The sequence below is a fragment of the Eubalaena glacialis genome, chromosome 1 (genome assembly GCF_028564815.1).
Source record: "Eubalaena glacialis isolate mEubGla1 chromosome 1, mEubGla1.1.hap2.+ XY, whole genome shotgun sequence".
Classification (NCBI taxonomy): Eukaryota; Metazoa; Chordata; class Mammalia; order Artiodactyla; family Balaenidae; genus Eubalaena; species Eubalaena glacialis.
This window is the reverse complement of record NC_083716.1, coordinates 87,839,760-87,867,080: the sequence shown is the minus strand read 5'-3', so window position 1 is coordinate 87,867,080 and position 27,321 is coordinate 87,839,760. Positions and strand designations below refer to the sequence as shown.

The 27,321-nt window shown below is 44.0% G+C and overlaps 1 protein-coding gene across 6 annotated transcripts in view; it reads left to right on the top strand.

The window, feature by feature from the left end:
* The first annotated feature begins 2,565 nt into the window (after nt 1-2,565).
* MAP3K21 (mitogen-activated protein kinase kinase kinase 21) overlaps nt 2,566-27,321 on the top strand; it is a 69,744-nt gene continuing 44,988 nt past the window's right edge. For all 6 annotated transcript variants that reach the window (XM_061182419.1, XM_061182415.1, XM_061182406.1 and 3 more), the window contains exons 1-4: nt 2,566-3,694; nt 18,858-19,038; nt 24,965-25,113; nt 25,934-26,109. In XM_061182419.1, coding sequence (XP_061038402.1) covers nt 2,863-3,694; nt 18,858-19,038; nt 24,965-25,113; nt 25,934-26,109 — 1,338 coding nt within the window. In that variant the 5' untranslated portion in view covers nt 2,566-2,862. The remainder of the gene's footprint in view (nt 3,695-18,857; nt 19,039-24,964; nt 25,114-25,933; nt 26,110-27,321) is intronic.

Sequence of the window (27,321 nt, the reverse complement as noted above, 5' to 3'; positions counted from 1 at the left end):
CCTGATTCTCTGACATTCCTACTCTATAACTAGTTGTCCCCAATTCATCCCAAATACAACATGACCAAAAAAAAGCCTTCTCCCTAAACTATTCCCTAGGTCATTTAACATCATTACCATCCACCTAATTGCTTAAGCTAGAAACCTGGGTGGGGTTATCTTGAACATTTCCCACAAACCCTTACCCACAATTCTAGAACCCAAAAAGCTCTGAAAACCAAAACTCATGTGGTAACAAAACTTGCAACCTGGGGCTATCTGTGGCCAACCATACATGTAAATACTAGAAAAACAAAATAATTAGAAACTAGGTTTGCTAAAGGGGCTGATCAGAGGAACTGCTTGCTCTCTTCATTGAAAAGGGTATTAATAATAAGAGCTAATATTTTTTTCTCAGTATAATTATCCATTCCCAGCCTCATTCCTCAAATGATTTGAGGGGGGCTTAAAAAGTTAAATGCACAGCATCTGCACCAAAGATACCCTGATAAATAATGCCTAGTTTACTGCCTTAATGGCCTGTCACTGACAGCCTGATGCGGTGATCCTGTTAGATCATTACACACAGGGTGACCAAGCTCATCCTGGCAGCTTTTTTTTTTTTTTTAATTGAAGTATGATTTACAATGATGTGTTAGTTTCAGGTGTGCAGCCAAGTGAGCTATATATATATATGTTTACATATACATATATATATATATATACACATTCCTTTTCAGACTCCTTTCTCTTACAGGCAATCACAAGATACTGAGTACAGTTCCCTGTGCTATGTACAGTTCCCTGTGCTACACAGGAGGCCCCTGCTGGTTATCTACTTCACATATAGCAATGTGTATATGCCAATCCCAAGCTCCCAGTCTATGCCTCCTCCCCACCACCACCCCGGGCAACCACAAGTTTGTCTTCTATGTCTATGTGCCTATTTCTGTTTTATATATTAATTCATTTGTATCTTTTTTTTTTTTTAAGATTCCACTTACAAGTGATATGTGGTATTTGTCTTTCTCTCTCTGGCTTACTTCACTTAATATGATGATTCCTAGGTCCATCCATGTTGCTGCAAATGGTATTATTGCATTCCCCAGAGAACCCAGGCATAATGGATTGTTCCTTTGCCTTGAGCCCAGGACACTTGGCTTATTCTTTTGTCCTGGCACTTACTTATTCTCTCTTACTCTCTAGATCTGGGGCTTTGTAACCTCCAATCCTTAGCCTAGTCTCTTACACCTAGAGACTAGGCTAGAGTAAGTGCTAAATAAATATTAATTAAATTAGATGTATTCACACCTGGAGGGTTTTGTCCAACATCTCCATCAATATAGAGAAGAGATCCACGGGTGTGTGGATATCGTGGCCTGTCGCGATTGTAGCAGGAACTGTAAATAGGGGTAGCATGGAGGGATAACAGGGTGGAGAGGGAAAGGCCCTGTGACACTGGGCTGGGCACTGCTGCTTTCGGCCGCAGAGGAAGAGAGGCTGGCTACATCTCACAGTGGCAGTCTGTTTCAGGAGAACTAATTATGGTACTCCCTTCCACAGCCCTCATCACCAGTAAACCCTCAAAGATGAAGGTTTTTCTAAATTAATGAATGCAAAAATTACAGAGAAGAAAACATGTTCATACAAGAAAATCCCAAAGTTCCTTCCTATCCCTAGACCTGAAACTGTCCTAGCCTCCAAACATAAAAGCTTCACTTTCTGACGCTGTCAAAAGGCGATCGTTCGCTACCCAGAGCAAATGGAGGAGGGTGGAGGCCCTGCTTCCCAGGATGTTGACGTACACCCGGTAAACGAAGAGTCAGCACATCGGCGAGGACTTAACTTTTCTGTGAACAGACCCTCTTGCTTTATTCGCCTTCCCTAGGGAATATGTAAGGCCAGGGGCTCGAGCACTCCGTGGTTGCCAATGCCTTCTACACCCGAATCTATGGGTTCACAGGTCCTTTCCCTTTTGAGCAGACAATAAAGACAGACGCGGGATTATCTGCCACCAAGGATGAGCTCCCCGCTGGCCCGCGGCTCACTGCCCGGTGCTCCGTCACCCCTCAGTCCTGGGCTGCACGCCGCCCAGTGAGCGGTCCGCAGCCGCTCTCCATCTGTTCTGGACCTGTCCCGGGGCGCACCGCGACGCTCAGCCCGCTCTCCGTCCCGCCTAAGACACCAGATCCTCTTCACCCGCTGCCACCGGCTTCCAGAGAAGAGTGGAGAATAGTAGTCTCCGAGCCTGACCTTGGGCTTAATTTCAATTTCCCCGAAACCTCTTGCAGCCCTGGGCTGGCTCCGCCTCCCGGGACACAAGCGCGCGGCACACCCAAAGCCGCGGAGCGCGAGCCTCGGGGTCGACCTGGGGCCCTGGGGGCGGGGCGAGCCGGGTGCGGTGGGCGGGCCCTGGGGGCGGAGTGGGCCCAGGTGAGGTGGGCTGTCCCTGGAGGCGGGGCGGCCCCTGGGGGAGGGGCGAGGCGGGGCGGGCCCGGAGGGGGCGGGCACAGGCGGTGTCTGGCCCAGGGGGCGGGGCCGGGGCGGGGGCGGGGCCGGGGCGGACCCTGTGGGCGGGCTCAGGCGGCGGCTAGGCCGAGCGTGCTGCAGGCCGTCCGCAGGCCCAGCGCGCCACCATGGAGCGACAGCCCAGGCGGTCGCTGGGACCGCTGCAGCAGCAGAGGCATCCGAGGAGGAACGGGGGCTGAAGCCGCGGCCTCCGGGTAGTGGGCCCGTGAACACCCGCCGTCCCCGAGCCCCGACTCCTCCTCCCTGCCTTCCCGGGCGCAGGCGGTGACCCTGCCGGACGATGCGCGCCCCCGGCCGCCCCCGAGGCTGAGCCCGCCGCCCCGCGCTCGGCCCTCGCCCTCGCCGTCGCCCCCCATGGCCTTGCCGGGCGCCGAGGTCGCGGCTGACAGGCCGGGGTCGCCGGCGCCGGGCGTCCCCGCCGGCTCCGCGTCGTCGTCGTCCGCCTCCTCCGGCGGCTCGGCCTCGGCCTCGGCCTCGGCGGGAGCGGGGCTGTGGGCCGCGCTGTACGACTACGAGGCGCGCGGCGAGGACGAGCTGAGCCTGCGACGCGGCCAGCTGGTGGAGGTGCTGTCCCAGGACGCCGCCGTGTCGGGCGACGAGGGCTGGTGGGCCGGCCAGGTGCAGCGGCGCCTCGGCATCTTCCCCGCCAACTACGTGGCGCCGTGCCGCCCGGCCGCCCGCCCCGCGCCGCCGCCCGCCCGGCCGCCGCCGCCGCGGCCCGGCTCGCCGGTGCACGTCGACTTCGAGAGGCTGGAGCTCCAGGAGCTCATCGGCGCCGGCGGCTTCGGGCAGGTGTACCGCGCCACCTGGCAGGGCCAGGAGGTGGCGGTGAAGGCGGCGCGCCGGGACCCGGACCAGGACGCGGCGGCGGCGGCCGAGAGCGTGCGGCGCGAGGCCCGGCTCTTCGCCATGCTGCGGCACCCCAATATCATCGAGCTGCGCGGCGTGTGCCTGCGGCAGCCGCACCTCTGCCTGGTGCTCGAGTTCGCCCGCGGCGGCGCGCTCAACCGCGCGCTGGCCGCCGCCAACGCCGCCCCGGACCCCCGCGCGCCCGGGCCGCGCCGCGCGCGCCGCATACCCCCGCACGTGCTGGTCAACTGGGCGGTGCAGATCGCGCGGGGCATGCTCTACCTGCACGAGGAGGCCGTCGTGCCCATCCTGCACCGGGACCTCAAGTCCAGCAACAGTAAGTGAGGGCAGAGTGGGGGAGGGGAGGGCCAGGGGAGGACGCAACCGCGCCCCGCGCAGCCCACCTCGGTGCGGGCGCTGGGCGGGCTCCGCGGAGCCAGGTGCCCGGGGGAAGGAGGCGGGGGTCGGCCTCCCGACGCCGGCAGCCCCTCCTGCGCCGGCCTTCCGGGGCTCAGAAGGCCATCTGGACCCTGGTTACTTGCTTTGGGGCAGGTGGTACACTTACCTTGCCGAGTTTCTTTCAGGTGCCTTTTTTAGAAAGGCAGATCAGACTTGCTTGCCGAAGACACAGTTGTAAAATATCGGGGCTTTCTGGAAACCTCACGGTGCTGTTTGGCCTTTGGGTAAAATAAGTGGTTCATTTGGATAGAACTTTGCAAACCGAGGCCTTCCTCGGGAACCCATGGTCCCCCGTCTTGCCTAGTGGCCTACATCAAACTGCCCTTTCCTTCAGCTTTACAAGCACGGTGTTGAGGTCTCTCCTTTCCCACTTTAAATATGGCTTCGTGTCCTTCGACGTTTCCAAAGAGTTTTCATTCAGATGTCTCTGCTCATGAAGTAGGTTTTCATTATTGGTTCGGTGGCTTGAGTGTTGGTGGATAGTCTCCAGACCCAGAAACACCATTTTGTGCCATCGTGCCCTTTGGGGTGGATTTCAGAGCAAGTTCATTGTCCTTGTGCGGGTATTTGAAATCCTGAAGACCTGGCCTATATCATTCACTTTGTTTATAAATCAGGGTGCATTTTCCAGATGTCAGTAAGGAACTGACAAATGAACTAAACACAAATCCTATTAAATTTCATCATATAAAAGATATAATAGCATTAGGTGCTTAAAGTTTGTTCTTCAGTATTGCAGATCACTTCACATTCTGAGCGTCCTGTCCATGGATCCCATAAGCCCTCTCCCCAGTGAAGTCCTGCGAGCCTTTGTCTGCCAGAAGCTTCCTGCAGAACCGGGTATTTTAAGGACAGCAGGAGCATCCTGCTTGCTCTGGTTCTTCGCAGTTGCCACAGTTCTGTGATAGACATGGAACCTGGCCTTTTACAAACCTACTCTGTTTCAGGACATCGAATCACCAACACAGGGACTTCTCTGGTGTAGTGGTTAAGGCTCCAAGCTTCCACTGCAGGGGGGCACGGGTTCAATCCCTGGTCCTGGTCCAGGAACTAAGATCCCACATGACGTGGGGCGCAGCCAAAACAAAAAACAAAAAAAATCACCAACACAGGCAAACTATTTGGGTTGGACTTGTCCTTAGATGGAAAAATTAAAGGGTCTGTAACTATTACTTTTGCATTATGCTTAGGCTGTTTCGTAATAATGCTTGAGGTCCATATGACCTGTTCACAAAGAAGAGCAAGTTTGCTAGTGTTTGTAAAAGCATAGGAGGCTAGATTAACCCATGTTCCAATGTATAAATGAAAAACTTTAAAAGAACTAATACTGTTAAATAGTGAAAAGAAATAATATGACCCTGGAATAATAACGTGGTTAAATAGTTTTCATTGACACCAGAAAAACTTGTAGGGTGGAACAAGTAGACTATGTCTCTGGGAGATATTATGTAATCTGAAGGTGATTATATGCTGCAACTTAGTTTTCGAAAGACTTTTCACCCTCAGAATAAGTTGCCAAACTTCCTGGAGCATTTTAATTTCTGTAATTGTCAGGCAGGGTTATCTTTGCACTTGAAGTATCGTACTTTTAAAAAGACTTAATTGGCTAGGTCACTCACCTAGCCAAATGTTTGTTACGATATGACCACTTTTATAGTTTTTTAATTTCTACAACATAGCATTTTGAATGGGGCCTAAAAGGTACAGATCACAGCATCTAGCACATTGCCTTATCTTGGCTCTGGTGTTATTTATTCAATGAATAAATGCAGATACTTTGGGACCCTCTTATATATGAAGCCGTAACTTCTTTTTTTTTAAATTTTTTAGAATTTATTTATTTATTTATTTATGGCTGCGTTGGGTCTTCGTTGGTGCGCGCGGGCTTTCTCTAGTTACAGCGAGCGGGGGCCACTCTTCGTTGCGGTGCGCAGGCTTCTCATTGCGGTGGCTTTTCTTTGTTTTGGCGCACAGGCTCTAGGCGTGCGGGCTTCAGTAGTTGTGGCACAGCGGGCTCAGTAGTTGTGGCTCGTGGGCTCTAGAACACAGGCTCAGTAGTTGTGGCGCACGGGCTTAGCTGCTCTGCAGCATGTGGGATCTTCCCGGACCAGGGCTCGAACCCGTGTCCCCTGCATTGGCAGGTGGATTATTAACCACTGTGCCACCAGGGAAGACCTGAAGCCATAACTTCTTTTTCAGACTGTTTGAGTACAGCAGAGACTCTATTACAGTGTATTTTGTTTGACTTCATTGGTTATTTGCTAATGGTGGTAGTGAGTTAATGATAATGTAAACAAGGTTTTAAAAATCAATATTGAATTTTAGTTTTATTCTTTAGTCTACTCATGTAACAAAGAGCCAGTATACGACTACTTGGACCCGAGCTAGTAGAAATTATTGTTTAAAGCAAATGTTTACATTTATCAAAGTAAGATATGGCTCTCAGTATGTTTTCTCTTTTCTCATTGGTCTTTTTTTTTCTGTCATATAGTCTGAGACAATGTTTATGTTGAAATAAAAGCTGATCTTGTGATGGTACAAACAACTTTGTCCCTTCTCTAACAGATAGCAAAAGATTGAAAGTTGAGCCACATTAGCAAGCTTTAAGCATCATTTATGTTGTTTAAATATGCTAGGCCCTGTCACTCCCAGATGCAAAGTAAATAGAAAACGCTTTGCTAAATCTGTATACCACAACTAGAGAGCAAGACAAGGCAACCTTGAGTTACTGTGAAAAGGGCCAGTTTTATATGCACTCAGAGCAGAGAAAACTCATCATGAGCTGGAACTCATTTATTCAACAGATTTTGAGGGCCCACCCTGTCCCAGGCATTTCTGGGCCCCGGGACGCAGTGGCAAAGCAGGTGGCAAACAGTGTCCCCGCCGGCACAGGGCTTAGTCAGATAGGGAAGATAGATGGCAGTCATGCAAATATCAGGAAGTGCTGTCGAGCAAAGAAAGCATGGTGAGGGGTGGAGAGCGAAGGAGTGGCGGTTGAGGGTGCTGGTCAGATGGGGTGATCAAGGGAAGCCACTCCGGGGAAGTGACACAGAGAGCTGGAGGAGGAGGAATGAGTCGAGCAAAGATCCAGGGAAAGAGCAGATGATGCAGAAGTGAGCCTCACTTGTTGGAGGACTGGGGAGAAGGTGGGACAGCTGGGGCAGAGAGTGCAGTAGCGGTTGGTAGGGGTGGCTTGCCGGCCGTGTTCCATGTGGACACTCCTCTCTGAGCGCCGTCCAAAGCCTTGGAGCGTTTTGTGCAGAGGAGGGGCGTGACGGATGTCTGTGTCTCCAAGATTACCCTGGACGCTCTGGAGAATGGACTGGTAATTGGCCTGAGTGAAGGCTGTGGAGGTTCTCCAGGCCAGAGAAGACACTGACTTGACTGAGGGCGGTAGCAATGGAAATGGTTTTCAGGGAAGTTACCAGGACGGAGTGAAAAGAAAATGGTACAGTATGTGAATTGCTAAGGAGGGTTTGAATTATTAGAATTTAGTCTTAAGTGTTTTGTTTATTCTGGTATAGTTCAGGACTGAAAGAAAATTGCATGGCATGATTTATTGTTCCTTTCTTACTAATGTTGCTTACTGTGTTCTACCTTTTTTTTTTTTAAAGCAGAAAATAAACGTTCCATGACAAAATGAGCCAGAGACTTTGGTAGCTGCTTATTTGTGTACTTTTTATTTCAGTGATTAAGCATCTTTTTATCCCAATTTTTTGGGTTTTTTTAGCCCTCTGGGAATAATTATTATCTATATAATTATCTGCAAGGACATCTGCAGTCTATAAATAGACATAGTTATATTTCTTATGAAATGCAGTTTAGAGCTTTTGCTAGAACAAACTACAAAAGGAATCTAAATTCTGTTTTAGCTTCTCTCATTAGTGCAGTATTAATAAAGGAACTATTTGAGAAAATTATAGCCAATGTGATCTCCAAATAAGGTGCTTAAAAATCTCATAAGAGTGATCTGGGGGAGCTATTAATTACACTATTATCAGTTAAGAGAAATGCGTCTTCTCCCTTCTCCTGTCTGTGCAGCTTCGTACCACAGCCTCTTCCTATTTCAAGGGTCCAAGGAGATCAGTCCAGAGAGCCCCGAGGTGACAGAGAGCTCATCAGCTTGTGAAACAGAATTGGCTAAAGATGTATTTTTGGAAGAAGAGCAATCAGAACAGGTCACCACATCTTCCCCTACCATTTTTATGCTTGCATATTAAAAAATAAATAGTCCACTTTTCATTTTTTATAGTTGAAAGGAGGGGCAGTAATTTAGTGCTGGATTATGCTCACTTTTCACTGTACATCTCTGATCATTTTGTAGTCATTGTCAAGTGTATTAAAGTTTGCGAATGGAAAGAGGAGAGGGGAAGTCTCCATCGTTTCAGAAGGCCGTCTGTAATTCCTGCTTTCCCACACTAGCCTGTGAGGGTTGAACTTTTCCAGAATAGTGCAGAACCAGAAGGAGGCTTTGAAGCTTTGAAGCTTTGAAGCTTTGAAGTCAGACCTGGGTTTGAATACTGGTGTCGTCCTCTGCAAGCTGTGTGACCTTGGGCAAGCATTATAACCTCCTTGAGCCGGAAAGTCTTGACTTCTGATACTGTCAGGAGTCCTGCAGGGAAAATCTGTTTAATATTTTTTTATCCCTTCCTAGGCAGTTGGGTAAATTCCACATGAAAGTAGGTGGCTTTTTTAGGGAACAGTTAGGAGTCAGGTGTGGCTAGAATGAAAGGAAGACGGGCTTTTGTTGGGAAGGAGACAGGCGTTTAACAAGTGGCCAGACAGCATGGCCTTGAATGCCACGCTGAGAGGTGTGGACTGTCTAACAGCAAAAGCGAGCCATTGACAGTTCTGAGGAGGAAAGTGCTCTGATCTGCTGTAAGACAAACATCTACAAAGAAAAACATATAAGCTTGGGATAATTTGCTTTTTGACTGTATCTGTCATAGGCTATCAGGGCAGAAATAGAAAATAAAATACTTGGACATTGGTTTGGCATAAATTATTTCTCATTTATGACCAGAGCCTAGTTCTTATAATCACTATTTGTTTAATGAGCGAATTTAGGGTACTTTCTTCCTCTGATTCACCAGAGTTAGAAAATAATGACCAGATCTACCATGGCAGGCTGATGATTTTAACTCGAAATTTCAGTGTGACTGTCTCCAAACCCTCTGTGGTACTTGAAGGGCTCCCAAAAGGTGGAATGAAGGAATTTTAGGGGGCAGAAGAAGGGTTCCTGGTGAGGCTGGGTGAACTATGCTGGTTTTATTTTGGAGCCTGAAACAAATTTGTACAACTGACTCTGAATCAGTATGAATTTAGTTATCTTTAAAAATTCATCTTCTTCAAATATTGCTTTGTCTTTAAGTAAATAATAGTAGTTACAGAAACAATAGCTGACATTTATTTAATGCTTACTAGATGCTGGGTATTGTCCAAACTTTATCCTCATTTATTCCTCAGTGCGACCTTTCGAGGTAGGTACTTTAAGTATCCCCATTTTGCAGATGAAGAAACTGAAGCCAGGGATTAATTGACTTGATCAGGGTCACTCCACTTGTCAGAGAATTGAATCCAGGGCCTCTAATCCCAGAACTTGAGCTTTTATCTTCTTCATAGAGTGCCTTGGTTACCAGTTCTCAGATGTTTGTTATCAGAACCCCAAAGAGCTTTTGTTGATGTGGGTTCTAGCTATTGATATTTACCATATTAGAAATTTAAAATGATAAATCTAAAGATATTTAATATAAAAGTAACAATAGATCTGTTACATGTTAATGTAGGGGGAAACCCTTATTTTCCAAAACAAATTTAGTGAGGAGAGTGGCATTGCTTTACTCTTTTGAAGCTCACTTTGATGACATAAAGGAAGACAGATGAACATTCACATCTGCTTCTGCATTTAATCTGTCGCCACCTTAGGGCTGCTCAGGGTCCCTGGACCATACCTTGAGAACCCCTAGGCTAGATGGCCAGTTCTGCTGATGGAGAATGGCACTCCAGAGTAGTTGCTCCCACACCTAATGTAGCATCAAAAGCTCCCCATAAACTTCTAAAAATAAAATTCTCTGTCTCACTTTTGGATATTCTGATTTGGTTGCCTTAGTTGGGAACAAGCAATGAATTTTTTTCTAACATTTTATTTTCAAAATCTTGGACTATACAGAGTTGAAGGAACTTTTAAGTAAACACTTGCGTACTCACCACCTAGATTCTACCATTAATGTTTTACTAAGTTGCTTTAATACAAACCTCACCCTATCCATCCATCAATCCATCCTGAGCTTGGGATGCAGCAGGATATTTTTTTTAAAAGCTTTTGGGTGATTCAGGTGCAGAGCCAAGTTTGGAAGCTGCTGTCCAAGGGACCAGATGTGTGGGTCCCTTCTCATGGTTCTCTGGGTTGGTATAGAAATTCCACCATGGCCGCAGACTGTATCCCAAATCCAGTGAACTGTCTGGTGACATTGGATGGCTGGGTCACAGTAGGCACTAAGTGAGGGTATGGGTGGCTTATTCGGGGCTTGTGTCTCTGGGGAAAGGATTATCCAAGCATTTGTCCCACTGACCTGGGGGACAAATGGTGCTATTGTGGCGTCTGAGATTTGGGCTCTGACTCTACTACTCTCCAGCCATGGGCTCATGGGCCCCGACTTTCTGAATAGGGTGATGTGAGGATCAGTGAGATAGTACACGCCTGGCATCAGCACACTTTCCCCTGCAGGTCCAGATGATAAATATGATTGCTTTGCAGACCATCTAGTCTCTTTTGCAACTCTTCAAGTCTCCCGTTTGGCCCATAAGATATAGTTTGCTGACCCCTGGTATTTGTCAAAGTATTTAATAAACTGTAAGATGCAACCTAAATGTAAGCTGGTGACTATACTCATTTTTACATATGGTTTGGAAGCTCTCTGAGGGCTTTAAATGTTTCCTAATTTGTGTGTGTGTGAACTCCTTGATACCTAAAAGTTTTCTACAGTTCTTTGTAACCCAAGGACTTTATTATTATTCATTCTGCAAAACATAGTGCCATGTTGTCATACATTTATTCATCTTGGTTGGGTGTGAGGGTCTTCTTAGTTCAGCTGACTCACTTGATCCAGGCCAGACAGTGGTACAAGGAAACAGTCCTGAGCTTTGTTCCTTTAGGGAGTACTGCCATCTGCATGCTTTGGCAGGTCTACTTGTAACTTGGGTTGATAAGTTGAGGGTCAGGGAGAAGGCAGGAGGTACTAAGTTACCGTTGTAACTGTTTCACTACCAGAGTTCATTACTAGGACATTTTTTACACTCTTTGAAAAAGAGCAAATCACTTGCCATTTGGGGGAAGTATCTTGATTGCATATAGGATGTTTGAGTGATTGTTGGCTTAATTGACTTTCAGGAGTTATTTTGTTTCAGGTTTTCTGCAAATATTGACTCATAATATCAACTATATTACTTTCTGTTTACTAATATGTTAATGTAGCATATTGTGGAAGATTCCTCCCCCATCAGTTTACTTTGTTCCATACCTTGACAAAATATTGAAAATACTCCGCTGACAGAAGTAGAGAGCTAGATTTTAACGCAATGAAATGTAAGAAGTTTTCTCATTAAAACTGTGTGTTGTGTGTGTCCATGAAAAGGTCTGTACCGCGGCGTTTGCTTTTGGTGTTAAGAGCGATGTGAAGCTGTGTTTTAGCTGACCACATCTCTCTGGACTTTGCAGAAGTCTCTCTCCTTGTGTTTAGCGAGCTGACTCATTCATTCATATCACAGTTATTTGGTGACTGTGTACTACGTGCCAGGGGCACTCCAGGCTCTGGGTGGTCAGTGGTGAGCAAAGCAGAAGCAAATTCCTCCCCTCGTGGAATTTACATGCCAGTGGGCAACATGGACATTAAAGGGTAAATGGTGAAAGATGTAGTATGGTGGAGGGTGGTAAGTGCTCAGTAGAAAAACTAAAAGTTGAAAAGGAGGGTGAAAATGTTGGGGTGAGCAGTTGAAGGCTTAGAGTGTATGGCTAAGGAAGGCCTTCCAGAAAAGGAAGCAAAACCTCAAGAAGTGGGAAAGTGGGTCATCTGGGGAGACAAACCCTCGTAGAGGGAAGGGAAATTGCTCCCCAGAGCAGGAGGCCGGTGTGACAGGAGAATCATGAAAGGGAATCACGGGGCACCAGGGAGAAGGGAGTCAGACCACGCAGGGTCTCGTCAGCCACTGGAGAGGTTTGGGCTGAGGCCCGGGCTCTGAGCGCCATTGTAGCAGATCACACGGCTGCAGTTTTGAGAACAGACGGAGAACCAGGGTGGAGGCGATCGCTTGGGAGTTGGCAGCTTGTCTGTGGCATGAAAGCCCTGAGATTGGCTGAGATTATCTGGGGACTGAGTGCTCATAGGAAAGACCAGAGGTCAGGGACTGAGTCCTGGAGGGTCACCATCGATTAGAGGCCCCGGAGACAGGGGGGAACCAGAAGAAGGGGCAGCTAGAAGAGGAGTGAAAACGAGGGAGTGTTGTGATGCTTGGGAGCCAGAGAAGAACGTGATCCAGGGAAGAATGATCAACTGTGTCAGTCGCTGCTGATTTTTCAATATCCAAATAACTGCTTTGTTATCATTATTTCTAAAACAGTCTGTACTGTTTTAGGAGGGCACAGGTGAGTTGGTTTTCTATAATCGGCAGCTGACTTGACATGAAAAGGCTGACACTAATTCATCTTCTTCCTTCTCATTCTTCCCCTTACAGTAGTCACTCAGTCATGTAACAGCTATTTATAGAGTATATAAAAACTGTAGATGCTGTACAGTAGAAATAAACCAATATTAAACAAATGTTAATTGGGTGCAAATTCTTTCCTCCAGTTGCTTACAATTTAGTTAGAGAAGTGAGACCCACAAGTGAGATAAGGCAGTGTTTAAGTGTAGTAATGGGAGTGGCACAGCTTTAAGTGTGTTAGAAATGCAGAGAACTTCTAGTGAGGTTATGAGGAAGGCACCCAGGGGGACACGGTGTTGATATTTACAGGTTCATATAATATTGGAACAGGGAGACAGTGACAAAGCTGCACATTTTGTTTTCTGTTGTTTGTTTTGTTTTGTTTTTACTAGAAGGAGAAAATGAGATTCCAAAGGCCAATGGACTTGAAGGCCGTCTCACAGTTAGTGCTGCAGTGCAGCGAATCCAGGGCTGGTGCCCGGTGGCTTCCGTGGGAAATGGAGGCCAGGTATGGCTTTGCGGAGGATGCAAGGGGAAGGCAGTCCACGCAACAGGCTCCAGGAGCTCAGAGACACTGATGCAATGCCGTGTTTCTTAGAAGTGGCTTTTAATGCACAGAATCGTAGAGTGTAGGGTTTCTTTCGGAGAGTCCGGGAAGAGCTGAAAAGATCATGGAGACCGAGGTTGAGAAGGGACTTGAAGATCAGGACGAAGGCCTCCAGAGACTGGTGAGCGAATGAGTGGTGTAGGTGCGGGAATAGACGGAAGAAATGGGAGGAAAATCGGTGCTATTTGGTAAACTCAGACAGTTACCATTTTTTTCCCTGTAAATGAATGGTTGATTGTTTTCAGAGTTGAAATTCACGGAGTAACCTTCCTGTCTTAGACTGAGACTCGGTGTTTTGTTAGTATATTCTTTCACATTGCTGCTTTTCTCAACTGATTTCTTTCTTACGACCTTTTTTTTTTTTTTTTTTTGGATAACATATTCCTAGTTAAAGGTTAATTAAAATGAACCTATTTGTCTCAAATGGAATTTGGACCAGCACTCCCATAAATGTTGAGGAAATAGAATGGACACATTGTAATTGCTTTTAAAAATATACATTATATACTATAATTCGGAAAATTCCAAAGTGAAACTTCAAAGGAGCCGGAAAAATCGAGTGCCTCATGGTTGAATAAGTAGACAGAACCCAAGTTGTAGAGGCTGATTGTTAAAGAATGGGGCTAACGGGGGTCAAAAATCTTTACGGACTTGGTACAAGCCGGAGGCTGAAGCGCTGGTCACTAGATCGCTAACGAGAATTGACCATTTCTGTGGCCCAGAGGGTGGATGTGCCCCTCTGTGCATGGTCCTTCCCGGGGGTCCTCTTCCTGGTGAGGTCAGGAGGCGGAAGCACCGCCAGCCTGCTCGGCTGAAACCTGGCCAGGTGCCCGGTCACGTGACCTGTCGGGACACTGGCTATTTCTGGTTTCGGTCACTTTGCCCCAAAGATAAGGAATTTGAGGAATTCTGCTGAACACCTCTGAAATAGAATCCAGAACAATGGGCCTTTCATGGAACTCTAAACTTTTGACGTTCAGAGTGTTATTTTAACTTGTTTTCTGTTAGTTGAAAGCTCCCGTGGAAACTTTGGACTCCGGGGTGAGGGCAGGTGTTTTAAAGCCCGCGATGCAAAGGCTGCTAATACTGCATTCTGCCATGGCATTGCTTGAGAAGTGCGATCAATTTAAAATATTTAGCTTTTAGTTCTCACTTGGAGTTCCATTTGTATTTATTTTAGAGTTGCCTTTCTGAGCTTTTTGCTCCTTAAGGGCTGCCAGGCCTTACTTGGGGCCTGGGGACATAGCATGGTTTTAATGCCCATTTTAATCAGTGCTTCCTCATGCCTTCCTAATTTGGATGTTTTTCAGAAGGAGGAGATAATGTATGGGAAAGTGTCTTGGAAAACAAAGTTTTATAGAACTGCAAGCCATCTTGATCATTAATTTGGAGTCTTTTTTGGTGGTAAGGATATCATTGTTTAAAAGTGAAATTAGAATGTATTATAAGGCGGAAAAATGTAATACAGCTGATGATTAATCTATAATTAATCTATAATAAATCTGATAATTAATCTATCTGTTATTTTTTGTTTCTGTGGCTTAAGTATATAGGGTTTTAAAGGATTAGATATTTATTTTTCTTGATATTCATGAGGAATCGGGACTGAGAAATAAATATTCCTTAAACTGAATGGAAGGAAGGAAAATTCAAAAATTAACAAAATGAAATTTCTGGTTGTTCTGCCCCCTTTTTATAACTGATAGCTTTATATGTAGCACAGAAGACTGGAAAGATAGTCATGCAGATGGGATCTGAAGCGTGGCCCTGTATTGTAGCCGTATTATCTGGGATAACATTTCTGAACTGTGAACTGGAGACTGTAATTTCCATTTCATACAATGGCATGAGGATCCAATGAGATATTATGTCAGTGGAAACAACTCTACATAGAAGAGGATTAATAAATGGTAGGCAATAATCTTATTAGAACTGGTGATAATTATCGTTAATAGAAACTATTCCATTGGCCATTTGATGTAGAAGGTACTGCGTTAGGTGATTGGGGGATAGAAGGTGGTGCTTCCTCTCCAAATCTTACAGTTAGAAGATCGCTTGGGGAAAGGAATATCACAACACAACAGTATTTATTCAGTATTGGCGACTTATATAATAAGTCCCCACTCAGCTGTCTCATGTTGGTTCTCTCCAGTTGCATTAACTCTGTGACTTCTGTGACTGTCTAAATTGATGATACGAATGTGAATCTATTGCAAAGTGAAATTTCAGGCCTTGCAAAGTGATAGGGTTTCCTGACATCCGTGAAAGTGATTTTGAAGGTTTGCTAAACACACTTTCAAACCCATCAATAAAAGGTGTGTGTAGGTATATGTATGTGTCATCCTTTCGAAATGCTTACTGTGTCTCAGCCCTTGTTCTGAGCACTTTACATGTATTCATTTCCTCCTCTCTACAACATTATGATGTATGTACTGTCATAATTCCCATGACAGGCAAGGAAGCAGAAGCACAGAGTCCAAACCGAGCAGTCTGGCCCTGGAGTGCATGCTTCCATCACTATGCCACAGCGCCTCTACTTAGATCAGATGATAACTATCCAATGGCAGGAAATCAGAAAGGAGGAGAATGGGCACCTGCATACAGAGAGATTTCCGAAGGATAAAGAAATCGCTTGTGAAAAATTGATAAAAGCTGTCAACTGAGCAGTGCAGGCAGTAGTTAGGACCATGGGCCCAGGGGTCAGACTGCTTGAGTGGCACTGCTCCTCAGCTGCGTGACCTTGGATGGATTACTCAACATCTCTGTGTCCCAGTTTCCTTATCTGTCAAGTACAGATGATTAATGATATCCACCTATAGCATTGTGGTGGGGATTATCTGATTAAGATACCTGTAAGTGTACCTGACAGACAGAATGTGCTCAGTCAATGCTCATTATTCCTATAACATTTGGGCAAGTGGTCCCCCATAAGATCACATTCTGCAGATCAAACATGAAGAGTGTCTTATGCTAGTCTCCAATTTTTTCTGGATAATTTAGTTTAAGAAACCTCCCACACTTGTTCGTTTTTGTCCTTCTAAGAGTTAGTGCATAGTTACAACGATGACAAAAATGCTGTTAAATAAAGAATAAAATAAACTGATTTTTCTGTTATTTTTCAAGGTGAAACCTGAATAACAACTCCCCCCCCCCACAGACATATATTCTATGAACTCTGAAGTTTGGATTACTGTTCTATTGGATTCAGTGTTGCTGAATTTTTTTCAGTACTGATTATCCTCTGATAATGAAGACCTATCTCTCGGGATTTTTGTGAGGATTGAATGAAATAGCACTTGTAAAGTATAAGGAATATAGTGAATACTGACGATGGCTAGTGACTCTTAGGACTTGGTTCTTATTTCTATTAGATGGGAAGTGGCACGGGCAAAGGACAAACATAAGAATGGGCCCCTTTTGTTAATTTCACCTGCAAACACTAAGCACCTGCGCCGAATCAGACACGACACAGAGTGGGTGCGCGCGGGTGAGCGTGAATTGCACGAGGTTCTCACCATTGTCTTCCTCTCCCTGCCATCTCACTGCCCACACACACACACTCTCTCTCCCTCACTTGTACGCTCCCTGTTTCACACTTATGTACTCACTGTCTCAGAGCTAACAGCAGTGGAGGAGTCTGATGAAAGCACACAGTCTGGTACCTGGTGCCTCGTAGGACTGTCACAGAAACACAGAGCTCACGGGAGTGTGGAGGAGGTGATGGTCCCTGGCTTGGGGGTATTTGGAAGGTGTCGCTGAGCAGGTATCATCTGGGCTGGATGAGCAGCCGGCCTGCCTTGAGCAGAGCAAGCTCGTCCATAGAGGCACGGGGCGTGGTTTGAAGTGTAGGTTGCTGTGCGAATCTAGGGGCTGTGATTGCCCAGGTTTTGGAGTGTGGACGTTCTCCCTGAGTTATGGGGAACCATGGAATTTTTTTTTTTTTAATAAATTTATTTATTTATTTATTTATTTTTGGCTGTGTTGGGTCTTCGTTTCTGTGCGAGGGCTTTCTCTAGTTGCGGCGAGCGGGGGCCACTCTTAATCGCAGTGCGCGGGCCTCTCACTGTCGCGGCCTCTCTTGTTGCGGAGCACAGGCTCCAGACACGCAGGCTCAGTAGTTGTGGCTCACGGGCTTAATTGCTCCGTGGCACGTGGGATCTTCCCAGACCAGGGCTCGAACCCATGTCCCCTGCATTGGCAGGCAGATTCTCAACCACTGCGCCACCAAGGAAGCCCAGAATTTTTTTTTTTAATGCAGGTTTATTGAGGTATAATTTATATAAAAATTCACCCCCTGAGGGCGTTCAGTTTGATGAGCTTTGACAAATGTATATAATCCTGTAACCACCACCACCAAGAGGGAATTTGCATCACCCGGAAAAGCTCTCCCATGTAGCGCTGCCGTCAGACCTTTCGCCTTAGCCTCCAGAAACCGCTGGTCTGATTTCTGTCCCTCTTCCAGGATGTCATACGGGATCATAGTACATAACCTCTCATGTGTGGCTTCTTTCTCTTAGTGGAATGGTTTTCAGATTCATCCCTGTTGTGACATGTATCGGTAGTTTATTCATGAGAGGTTTAAAAAAATAAAAGGATGCCACGACACTATAGGAAGATGAATCTGCTCGGGGTGGCGTGTGGGTGAGAGAGGAGAGAGGGGCAGCACCCACTCCAGTGAGAACGATTGTAATTCAGGTTTGGGACAGTGAAGCCAGAAGTCACGTGGTGGCAGGGAAGTGGAGACGGGCCATCTGCGGGGCATTCGGTTGAACTAGAACAACTGGGCTGCAGGTTGGAAGGCTGAGTTTCAAGGAAGGAGTGAGGAGATAAGTTAGAAAAAACAGTAGGTTTAAACCATTCCTTTTGTAGCAAATGGGAAGGAGTAGCGTGGATATGGAGCTGCATTAGAGCCTCGTGGAAAACCGGGGAGACATTTCTGCTTGGTTATAGGCAGAGAAGTCAACCAGGGGAGAGCGGAACCCAAGGCACCGGCAAGGGAGGGGCAGGTGGGCAGTGATGGGAAGCTCCGTTGTTTTAGCTCCTGCTGCACAGAGAGTTCAGGGCAGTCCCGGCATCAGCTCGGTTCCTGAAAGCTGCTCTTGTGCATTCTGTATTTTGTCAGGAGGCTGGGGGCTGGGGAAACCAGCAACTGGATAATGTTTCTCTGAAGTTTTTACTTTTTGCTGTATTTCAGTCTTTGGTAAAGCAATCATATCTCATAAAATATCTTCATGAGTTAACATATCTATAAGCAACTTGCAAATTTAACATAAGATAATCTTCAATAATAATGATTTATGGTAACATGCCGTCTATTTGCAGTATTCTCCGAAACATTCAGTAGAAAAGACTGCATTTAGATCAGGACCTAATTTCTTGGAAGAAAAACAATGTAAATATTTTCTTCCTATCAGGTAAACTTTCACAGACTTCTGATTCTACCTGTGATATCTCAGTAAATGTTTCTTGCCCCTAGAAATCATTTACTTTCTCATAAAGAGTGCTAAAGCTGTACTGTGTCTGTGGATTTTTTTTAAACTTGTAACTTTAGGCACAAACGACCCACTAAAGGTTATGAAAAACAAGATGTAAGTAAGATAAAATGGTAAAATGCAAGTTCATTCTCAGTACTCTGCCAACTGCAGTGAAGATTGTGTTTTAAAAGCCAAAGAAAAATTGTAACTGAAAAATTATAAAAATATGAAAGTATTCCACCTTTGATTTTCTTCTCTAGTATTGCTACTGGAGAAGATAGAGCATGATGACGTCTGCAATAAGACGTTGAAGATTACAGACTTTGGGTTAGCGAGAGAGTGGCACAGGACCACCAGGATGAGCGCAGCAGGCACCTATGCCTGGATGGCCCCAGAAGTCATCAAGTCCTCTTTGTTCTCCAAGGGAAGCGACATCTGGAGGTGAGTAAGCACCACGCATTTTGTTTTTGCAGGTGTCTGCAGAAACTGGTTGCTACACGTCCTTTAAATGTGAGTCCCCAAGTATTCAGTAATTCTGAGCATAACCAGTAGTACAGATGGTCCCCAGTTTGCAGTGGTTTAACTTAACAGGTTTTTTTTGACGTTACAATGGCACAAAAGCAATATGCATTCTCTAGAAACCGTACTTGGGATTTGGCATTGGGATCTTTCCCAGGCTAGTGATACGTGGACCAGTCCTGTCTTGTGAGGCTGGGCAGAGGCAGTGAGCTGCAGCTCCCGGTGAGCCCCGCCATCACGAGGGGAAACAACTGATACGCTTACAACCATTTTGGACCCAGACAGCCATTCTGTTTTTCACTTTTGGTATCGTATGCAATCAATTCCATGAGATATTCAACACTTTATTATAAAATAGGCTTTGTGTTAGATGATTTTGCCCAACTGTAGGCTAATGTAAGTGTTCTGAGCACTTTTAAGAAAGACCAGGCTAAGCTTCAGTAGTTTAGGTGCATCAAATGCATTTTCAGCTTACGATATTTTCAACTTACGAAGGATTTATCCAGACATAACCCCATTGTAAGTTGAGGAAGATCTGTATGGGCCTTTTTGAAGAAGGTTTTGTGGTTTTGATCAAGATTGTTGTAATCACAACAGAATGGGTAACTTGAGATTTTGATTGTCCTATGACTTCCATTTGATAAGAGAAACTTGTTAAATCTGAGGTTTGATTAAAACTGGTTATAACTTGAGTAAACAGTAATGCCGTTTTGTAAGGCCTGTTGGTAAATAAACACAAATTTCACTTTAAGCAAAAGTTTTGATTCCTCATGACTCACAGACAGAATATTAGCATGGAAGGAGTTTGAGAAAAAAATTTAGATCACCTCCTTCATTTTATGGATTGCATTGTCTAAAGATTAAAGCTTCTGGTTTGAGGATGGAGAGCTGAACTAAAATGGAATCCCAGGTTAGCTGGATTTTCCATTCGGCAGTGTCTCATTAGGGGGTAAAGACACCATCCATACCAGAACAACAGAGAAAAGTCACTCTGTTTATAGTTACAATGCACCAGGAGCTTACTTGCCTTCATTTAATGCTCATAAAATGCTGTGTGACTAGTATTAAAATTCCAGGATTTTTCTTTTGTTGTTTTTTTTAACGGCTTTATTGAGATACAATTCACACATCGTACAATTCACCCATTAAACTCTACAGTTCCATGGCTTTTACCTTCATCAGCACAGTCAGTTTAAAACATTTTCATAATCCAAAGAAGAAACCCTATACCCCTCAGCCATCACCCCAACACTCCATCCCTCCCAGCCAAGGCAATCACTAATCTACATTTTGTATCTTTAGATTTGCTTTTTCTGGACATTTCATATAAATGGAATCAAATAATATGCGGTCCTCTGCGACTGGCTTTTCAATTAGCATATTTTCAAGGTTCATGTCATAGAATGTATCAGAATTTCATTCTTATGTATTGTGGAATAATATTCCATTGGGTGGATAATACCACATTTTGCTTATTCGTTTATCAGTCGATGGCATGTGGGTTGTTTCCACTTTTTGGCTAATTCTGAATAATGCTGCTCTGAACATTTATGAAGAAGTTTTTGTGAGGACATGAGTTTTCATTTCTGTTGGGTTTCTACCTGGGAGTGAAATTGCTGGGCCGCATGGTAATTATATGGTTAATCATTTGAGGAACTGCCAGACTGTTTTCCACCAGTTCTCATTCCCACCAGCAGTGTATAAATACAGGCTTCTAATTTAATTGTTCTACTTATGACTGTTAAGAAATTTATCACCTGTGCCAGGGGTTCTATAGTGTCTTAGGGCTGTTTTGAAAAACACAGAAGCTTGAGCCTCACCCCTTACTTAATGACTTATACTCTGCTGGTGGAGACTGAGCACATGTGTCTTTATAAAATATTAGATGTGTTTTCCTTGACTTAATCACAATAATTTTCTAACCATGTAATGCCAAAATACTTAAGCGAAACAGGTAATTATTTTAAGAAATTATATACCTCAGGACTCTGAAGACTAATAGAATATAAATCAATTTTACATTCTGAATAATTACTTAAGACTGTAACCATCTTACTATGTGTGCCTTTTAAAATAAACTATGTAATTATAAGCTATACAAACGCTGTACAATCTATATCAATGCTTTAGAGCGACCTCACCTACTGTAAACGTAGAATCAAAAGTAAGAAAAAAAAGATTTCTAAAATCAGCCAAAATATGGGTCTTGACGTCCAAACACTCATGGAGAGGTCTTCCCTCAAAGTCTGTTCATTCCTATTTCTCGATTATATGAGCTCGGTTATCTGATTTTCAGTAGAAGCATCTAAGCAGAAGAGGGGAGAGGGGTGCTAAGCTGGTAAAAAAAAAAAAAAGGCAGCTGAGAACAGAGTGGGCGGCAGGAGCAAATGAAAGCCTGAAACGCTATGAAAAGGACTGGAATCTACTGGCCTCCAGAACCACCTGGTTTGTGGAGCCAGATGTCCACACACATCTCCAGAACGCATGGATATATTAAAGCACAGCAGAGTCCTAGATGTCAGGATGCAGAAGGCAGGGAAGGCTGTCCCTCTGAACTGCACATGCCTTTGCTTTAGAACCTCCTTCGTAATATTCCCATAGAAATAATTGCATTCAAGAAGCATGGCCCTGGTCTGTGGTGTTGTGGGCTGCTATATATACTGGTGTATTTGGTGATCATCCTCTCTTGCCCCACTTCCTCCATACCAGTTACTACCCTACGAGGTAACTTTGACAGATGCTGTCATTGAACGTTTACAGTGTCTCCCGTGATTACCCCAGTTTCACAGAGTACGTACCCAAGGCACTGAGAGGTTTAGAAATTTCCTCAGGGTTGTAAAACTAGTGAGTAGCAGACTCTGGTCCCTGGCCTAAGAGCCGTTTTCCTGCTACCACAGCCCTTAATCATTAGGCTACTTGTATTCTCAGAAGAGGGCTTTTTTTTTTTTAAATAAATTTATTTATTTATTTATTTATTTTTGGCTGCGTTGGGTCTTCGTTGCTGTGCACGGGCTTTCTCTAGTTGCGGTGAGCGGGGGCTACTCTTCGTTGCAGTGTGCGGGCTTCTCATTGCAGTTGCGGAGCACGGGCCCTAGGCACACAGGCTTCAGTAGCTGTGGCTTGCGGGCTCTAGAGCACAGGCTCAGTAGTCGTGGAGCACGGGCTTATTCGCTCCGTGGCATGTGGGATCTTCCCGGACCAGGGCTCAAACCCGTGTCCCCTGCATTGGCAGGCGGATTCTTAAACACTGCACCACCAGGAAAGTCCCCAGGAGAGGGCTTTTTATATTATATCCCACCCAGTTTCAGAGAGCAGAAAAATATGCATTACACTTTAAAAATTGTCCCATCGGAATAGCTCCCTTTTTTTTCACATTGGTTTTTACCAGAATACCTCTCTCTGGAAAAATGACCTATCCTGAATTATCCATTCTCTGAAACTTCCAAGAAGCAAAGTTATGTTATTATTGTTGGTTTTAATTTTGTTATTTGCTAATGAGAATAGCAAGGAAGCTTCTTTGAATTTATTCAATTTTCAGTTATTCTAATAATTTTTTGGTCCACTGCACTGAGATGATTTTTGTTGATTGATCTATGAGTTCAGTTTACTTACTCTTGAAATTAAGAATGTGTCTCGCTAATGCACCATAACATAGATAATTTTCAAGAAACTAAGCAGATAGTCTTTGAAAAATCCTGGTTGCACCTTAATTGCTAATAGTTACAGCATTATATAATTTACAGGTACTGCATTATGTATTCCTTTTTTAACAAAACATAAAACAGTGCTTTGAGATGGCAGAGGAAATGTCACTGATACTTTATCAATGATTCAAGATCAGCTTCAAGGCCGTGTGAGTGGAGACATAGGCAACAGGTAGTAGTGGTCCCACAGCTCAGCCTCAGGTGTGCTGCCTCAGGTGTGCTGCTTCTAGGTCCAGTTGTCTTTCAGTGATGCCCTGCTACGCCCCCTGCTGGAGAGGGAGCCCCGGGCTCAGGGACCTCAGGATGGAAACGCCCCTGCTTAGGGCCGTGGAACATCAGTGGGAAGGATCCCTGAGGCCCCTTTGAATGCAGGGCACGTTCTCTTGTTTCTGCCTTCCTTTTCTGAATGTTTTCAGTATATACTGTAGAGTCCATTAGGCACTAATGGAGAGGTCTGAAAATGAAGTGATCATGGCCAGGATGACCACCTGGGCTCCAGAGGCGCTCGTTGCAGGCCGGGTCTTCTTCATGGAGGGCTTATTGTATTTGTGATGCTGTGAATCCCCACATCTCTTAAGATCGGGAGATAATCAAATGAGACTCAAATCAGTTCCAAAACAAATTTAAATGATGTGGGTTTTTTTGTTTTTTTGGTGTTATTCTGAGCTGTTTTGCCTTTCCTTAGGCGTATTTTACTGCCTTCTGTCTGCTGTCTTTAAAACTATGCTCAGATATTATGTATAAGCAGCAAACAGAAAAAATGAGAATTAAGTTACTTCTTTAAATTTCAAACTCTTTTTTTAACTTAAAGCGAATGAAGTTTTAAAAGATCAGAAAAGTAAATAGGACCATACTAGTTATGTTAATAGAACTTAAAAATAAAGCAAATATGACTGTTCCTTATATGCTTATGTGTTTTAATTTAAAGTCAAGTGAGTGTCAGGAGTGACTGATGCTTTACGTCAAAAGATAATTTGAGTGCACTTTGTGTTTTGAAGAAGATAAAGGAAACCTAAGGTTCTGACTGGTTTTGTAGAAGAGAATAAATGTATATGATGTACAAGGCTTATTTCTGTGCTCCTCTGTACTACCTTGAACTGGGGTGTCTGAGAGGCTCTAGTATAGGTGTATACTGAAATTTGGTCCTTTAGCTTCATTTTAAAAGTTCACTTAGAGATCCTTCTACTGTGTGTTTTCTCGTTCTTGTGTGTAATTGCATTTGCCCTTAAACTGAAGCAGCAGTGAACCTGCATCACATCTGCTGATGCTTTGGAGAGCATGGCAGCTGCAGTTGTTCTTTGTTTATTCTCCTTTCACTTCACCTTCCTCCATTACAAAGAAGACCTGTTATGTCCTCCCAGCAGGCTCAGGAAAACCCACAGGATTTCTTTGTCCCTTACTATTAGGCATTAGGTGGAAACATTAGTAACACATCTCCTAAATATAAAGGGAGAGGCAGAAAGAAACAATTTCAAAAACCTATTTTAAAACAGTTAGCATGGGACTTCCCTGGCGGTCCGGTGGTTAGGTCCGGTGGTTAAGACTTGGCCTTCCAATGCAGGGGGTGCAGGTTCGATCCCTGGTCGCGGAGCTAAGATTCCCACATGCCTCGAGGCCAAAAAACCGAAACATAAAACAGAAGCAATACTGTAACAAACTCAATAAAGACTTTAAAAATGGTCCACATCAAAAAATCTTAAAAAAAAAAAGTAGCATGATTCGACTTCAGTCCTGTGGTGAGTCATGTGGGGCTGGAATCTTCAGTGTCCTGAAGATCCTCAATAGGTGTGGATAAAATGAGACGGAAAGACAAACGTCAGAACAACCGCATTGCTCTTCAAGTGTGTCCTGCTTCTGGACCCTGTTTAATTCAGTCGTGCACTGCTCCTAAGCTTTCCTATCCGTTAAGTAGTTTCAGGTCCTATAATGAAGGCATAACCGATTTCGGGAAGGAGTGTATTTGCATGTGTTTGGAATGTTAACTGGAAGAACCCGCCCCTCATGTTGGGATAAGAGTCCATATGGGCTTTGTTGGAAGAGAAGATTCTCATTAGGAGCTGGATGAAGGCACTGATACGTTTCTCCCACCAATTGTGTCATGAGGAAAAGACCCCGTTTAACTTTATGAAAACTCTGCTTTCCAGCTACGGAGTGGTGCTGTGGGAACTGCTCACGGGAGAGGTCCCCTATCGTGGCATTGACGGTCTTGCTGTGGCCTACGGGGTGGCAGTCAATAAGCTCACTTTGCCCATTCCTTCCACCTGCCCTGAGCCGTTTGCCAAGCTCATGAAAGGTATTTGGGCATCTCTGTTTTTGTGTGTCTGTGGGGGTGAGGGGAATTGCTCATTAGAATATCTGTATATTTTTTTAACCAAAAAGGTATTTTCTGTGATTCTAATTTTCAGTCGATTTTAGATTATACTATTTTAAGAATTAGAAACCATGTCTTTGATCTAAGATGTCAGGTAAAGTTTTGATGAACTAAGTAACTTAAAAACAATCCCCTTTAATAGTGACTCATTTATACAAAACTTAGTTGAATGGTAATAAACTTTTCATCAAATACACTAGCAGAGTTCAACGACAATATTGAATTGGCTCCATATGTGCTATTTTTAATTCTACCTAATGATCAAAAATGTTTTACAGTCTTAACTGGCATGGTTTTGCCAGTTATGACCTTATCTATTTTGATCTTATCTTTTAAAAATTGTTAAGTAACTCTTTTTGTAAGCAGCAAGTTACCTTACTTATTAGACTATTTCTTAGAACCTCTCTTGTGACTGTGACATTTTAGAGACTTTGGTTTTCTTGAGTTGAGTTATAGAACTCTGTAAGTCATGTGGCCAGGGCAGCTTAGGCGGACAGAGTTCATGGTACATGGTAAGGCAGAGAAAACACACATCCACATACTAATGTCAAATAATGCAGAATACAAGAGCGTCGTCTAATAGTAATTATTACACAGGCTGCTGACACGGACACTGTATAAAATAAAATTTGCAAAATCATTATCAATTGATGTTTAAAATCTTCAGCAGACACAGTCAACATGGGCTGATAATCTGAACTACACTGAGAAATGGACTTGCTGTGATTCTTGTTTATTTTAGAATGCTGGCAACAGGACCCTCATATTCGTCCGTCATTTGCCTTAATTCTTGAACAGCTGACTGCAATTGAAAAGGCAGTTATGACTGAAATGCCTCAAGAATCTTTTCATTCCATGCAAGATGACTGGAAGCTGGAAATTCAACAAATGTTTGATGAGTTGAGGACAAAGGAAAAGGTGAGTGATATATATTAATTGCATAATGTGCTCACACTTATGGAGATTGTGGGAAATCTTGAGTCAACAACCACTGTCAGCATTATGTTAAAATATTTTCAGACTTGTTGATTCTTTCCTTCCAGGCAAAACAAAACGAAACAGAACTGTACTCAAAACATATAATTGGAAAACAAACAAGCTTTAATTAGAGGAATTTTCAAACGTAAAAAAATTTTTTAAAAAGGAGAGAGAGTGGCATACTAAACCCTTAGTATGCATTAACCAGCTTCAATAATTGTCAGTATTTTGTCATTTTGTTCATTTCTTTTTCCCATTATCATTTTTTTAAACTACAGTGTTTTAACTTAAAACCTAGACTCCCGTCATTTTACCTTTAAATGCTTCAATATGCATCTCTAACTGGTAGGAATTTTTAAAATATCTTTCTTGCCATCATTATCTTAAAAAAATAAGTAATTCCTTGATACCGTGTGATACTCCATACCCAAATGTCACAGTTTGCCTCAAAGATGTCTTCTTCCAGTTGGTTGGTGCCAATCAGAATTTAAATGAGGGCTACATGTTTTTAGTTAGGTCTTTTAAAGCTGCTTTAATGCAGGTCCCTCCTCCTTTCCCCCTGCTCTTTTATCTCCAAGGCATTGCTTTGTTGGAGAAGCTGGGAAATTGTGTAATTTTTGAATTTCTTAATATGATGAGTGAAGCTCTGGTTGGTTTATGTATTTTAAGAAGAAGAAGAACAATAAACCTGAATGTTAAATGTGCTGAAGCTGCATATATATTAACCACATACAAAGTGTGAAGTAGGAGAAGCAGAAACACCTAACTGGAAGGCAGATAGTTGTAAAGTGAGTTCCTGGTGACAGCTGACTGTCAGCAGTCACTGAAGACCCCAAGTTCAGGGCATGGGACTATGCTTCACGCATAGTAAGTAAGTATTAGGCAGTACTTACTTCTTAAAAGATAGTTTTGTAATGCTTGAGCATTTTGATGACTCAAGGTTTATTCCGGTTGTCTGAGGTGTATAATAGGTTAAATTCTTCTCTTGTACTTGGCAACAAATGTCTGGGCTAAAATACAACATTGCAGGTTATTGATAACCTTTACAAAGCCATGTAATTGTCCAGGAAGGAATTTTTATACCTCATATATTTGTGATTCTAAAATAGAATTCTTTTTCAGTAGGCAGTAGTGCTTTGCTAAATAAAGAGT